The sequence below is a fragment of the Octopus bimaculoides genome, unplaced genomic scaffold (genome assembly GCF_001194135.2).
Source record: "Octopus bimaculoides isolate UCB-OBI-ISO-001 unplaced genomic scaffold, ASM119413v2 Scaffold_58597, whole genome shotgun sequence".
NCBI classification, from domain to species: Eukaryota; Metazoa; Mollusca; class Cephalopoda; order Octopoda; family Octopodidae; genus Octopus; species Octopus bimaculoides.
The window spans coordinates 27,249-29,756 of NW_026392236.1; the positions used below are offsets into that span (position 1 = coordinate 27,249).

Consider the following 2,508-nt stretch of genomic DNA (forward strand, 5'->3'; position numbering starts at 1 on the left):
ACTTAATTTATCGACCCCGAAATGATTAAAGGCAAGGTCGACCTCGGCGGCATTTGAACTCAGAATGTATAGACAGATGAAATACCGCTATACATTTCGCCCGGCGTGCTAACGTTTCTTATTTCTTTATTGCCCACAAGGGGCTAAACATAGACGGGACAAACAAGGACATATAAAGGGATCAAGTCGATTACATCGACTTCAGTACGCAATTGGTATTTATCAACCCCGAAAGGATGAAAGGCAAAGTCGACCTCGACGGAATTTGAACTCAGAACGTAACGCCAGACGAAATACTGCTATACATTTCGCCTGGCGTGCTAACGTTTCTGCCAGCACACCGCTCTTGTGTAGTATATATTATATTATTGTCAGGCTTCCATCTGACAGAATCGTTAGCATACTGGGAAAAATGCTCAGAGCCATTCATCCATCTTCACTTTCAGAGTTCAAATTTCGCCGATGTCGAATCTGCCTTTCATTGTTTCAGAGTCAATAAAATGAGTACCAGTTGGGTACAGGGGTTGATGTAATGGAGTTAACTTACAACCAAAATTGCTGGCCTTGTGCCAAGTTTTGAAACCAGTATATATTGTATTAAGTTGTGCTGTTGGCTAAAGTAACAATGTCAAATTACAGCAATCCTAACGTTTGATCGTTTTATGCTTTAACAATGTATTTCATTGAATAAATTAATTTACTTAATAACTTCTCTTTACAGGTAAAACAAAAATCCAATACCCAAGGAAATACTAAGATTAACAGCTATGTTCTTGCTGCCAATGTTCCCAACGTTCCAATAAAGAAGCTTGACGAACCACTTAATATAACCTTTAATTTAATAAACCAGGTAATAGCTGTGTATTTATCATTGCTGCTTTTGCTGTTTATGTTCATGTCATCCGTAACCCAGTCGGCCTATGATGAAACGCTTCCCATTCCTGACCACCACGTCGATTTATACTTCATTAAATATTTCGCGAACTAGTCCATCCAATGTATTTTGCTTCCAATGTTATGAGGATTCAGTGTAAATTATGAGAAAAGACATAGATTTATAAACAAGAAGAAATGGTCAGTTAAACTAGGTCACAGCATCTGTTATGGACTTCACAATGTCAGTACCAACCAAACATTGATGACGATGGTTTGTTCGGTGTTTGCTAAGTGAAACGAGTCACATTATAATTACATATATTCTAATTACAAAGTAATTTGATCAAATTATCAGTGTTTAATTTGTTTCAGAATGCCAGCAACCTAAAATGTGTTTACTGGGATGAAAGCCCAGGACTGAGTCCCCGTTGGTCGCCAAACGGCTGCAAAGTATCCAAATATGTACCTGGAAAACAAATAATTTGTTCCTGTAATTATCTAACAAGTTTTGCCGTAATGGTGGGTAATATTTTGATAAGTTGTCAATTACCTGTGATTTTGGCCAGTTATATCTATGCGTTACTGATTTTAAAGATTTGTATAATAACATATCCACTGCACTTTGTGATGCAGAGTATCTTGGTAAATGTATAAGGTTGATATATTTTAAAAAGTTACTTTTGTTCTTCTTGCCATTGCTGTTGTGTATACTTTATACTCCGGATGGTTCCTTTTAGATGTACGAAACTACTATGCTCAATATAATGCATAGTAATTCCTCCGGTGTTGATGTGAAGGGGAATAATCTCTCTTGAATTAAAAATCTTCATTTGTGTTGAGACATGCTCGTATGCAGACGTTAAACATTTGGTCTTTTCATGATTCTGTTACAAGATCTCTCCTCTCGTGTATGGCATTTATTCACTTGAAACCTTCATGTCAATAATACACATGTATCCAAATATCTGTCAGTCAAACAGTACCGCTTCTATTTACAACAATAAAACATTACCCTGTCTATGGTAACTATTTCAGCCTAACGGAAAAGCTGAACTAAATGCACATGTTAGTTCACTCCATACCAGTTCTGCCATCACCTGACATCACGAAGACTGAGATTAAATAGTCAGGTCATTGATGTTGTTTCTGTTAGTGTCAGCATCGCCTGGAGCATTATTAATGCGGCATACAGTAGTCACCACCTTTTACACCAGTATTATACACAAACTCCTTCTTTAAGTGTTAACTAACATATAAGGAAGGTGGAGTAGGAGGAGCTAAACTCTTGTTTGTTTGTTTCTCTTGTAGGATGTCTACCAGAATGAAGGAGAGAAGGAAAATGTAAATGACTTATCTATTATATCTAACACTGGCTGTGGAATATCATTTGTCTTTCTCGTTCTTACAATAATAATTCATGTTTGTTTCAGGTAAGCATTTCAATTTCTATTTTTTTTTTATAAACTGTTTTGGATTACTCATAGGTTGGTGAGATCGATGTGTTTGTTGCTGTCTGCAGAGAAAATATGTGAGGAAGGAATTCCAGAATATTGTCACTCTGATGAAGAGTAAATGGATAAATATAGAGTAGAATTTTTAAGTGACACACTGTAATGATGAGATGAGAAAATC

The 2,508-nt window shown here is 36.4% G+C and overlaps 1 protein-coding gene across 1 annotated transcript in view; it reads left to right on the forward strand.

Annotated features, from left to right (window-relative positions):
• Window positions 1-2,306, forward strand: part of LOC106876433 (adhesion G protein-coupled receptor G3) — a gene marked incomplete at its 3' end in the record, with an annotated part of 5,911 nt that extends 3,605 nt beyond the window's left edge. Inside the window, exons 2-4 of the mRNA XM_014924976.1 lie at window positions 722-850; window positions 1,249-1,395; window positions 2,185-2,306. Of these exons, the coding sequence (XP_014780462.1) occupies window positions 722-850; window positions 1,249-1,395; window positions 2,185-2,306 (398 nt within the window). The remainder of the gene's footprint in view (window positions 1-721; window positions 851-1,248; window positions 1,396-2,184) is intronic.
• Window positions 2,307-2,508: the final 202 nt, after the last annotated feature.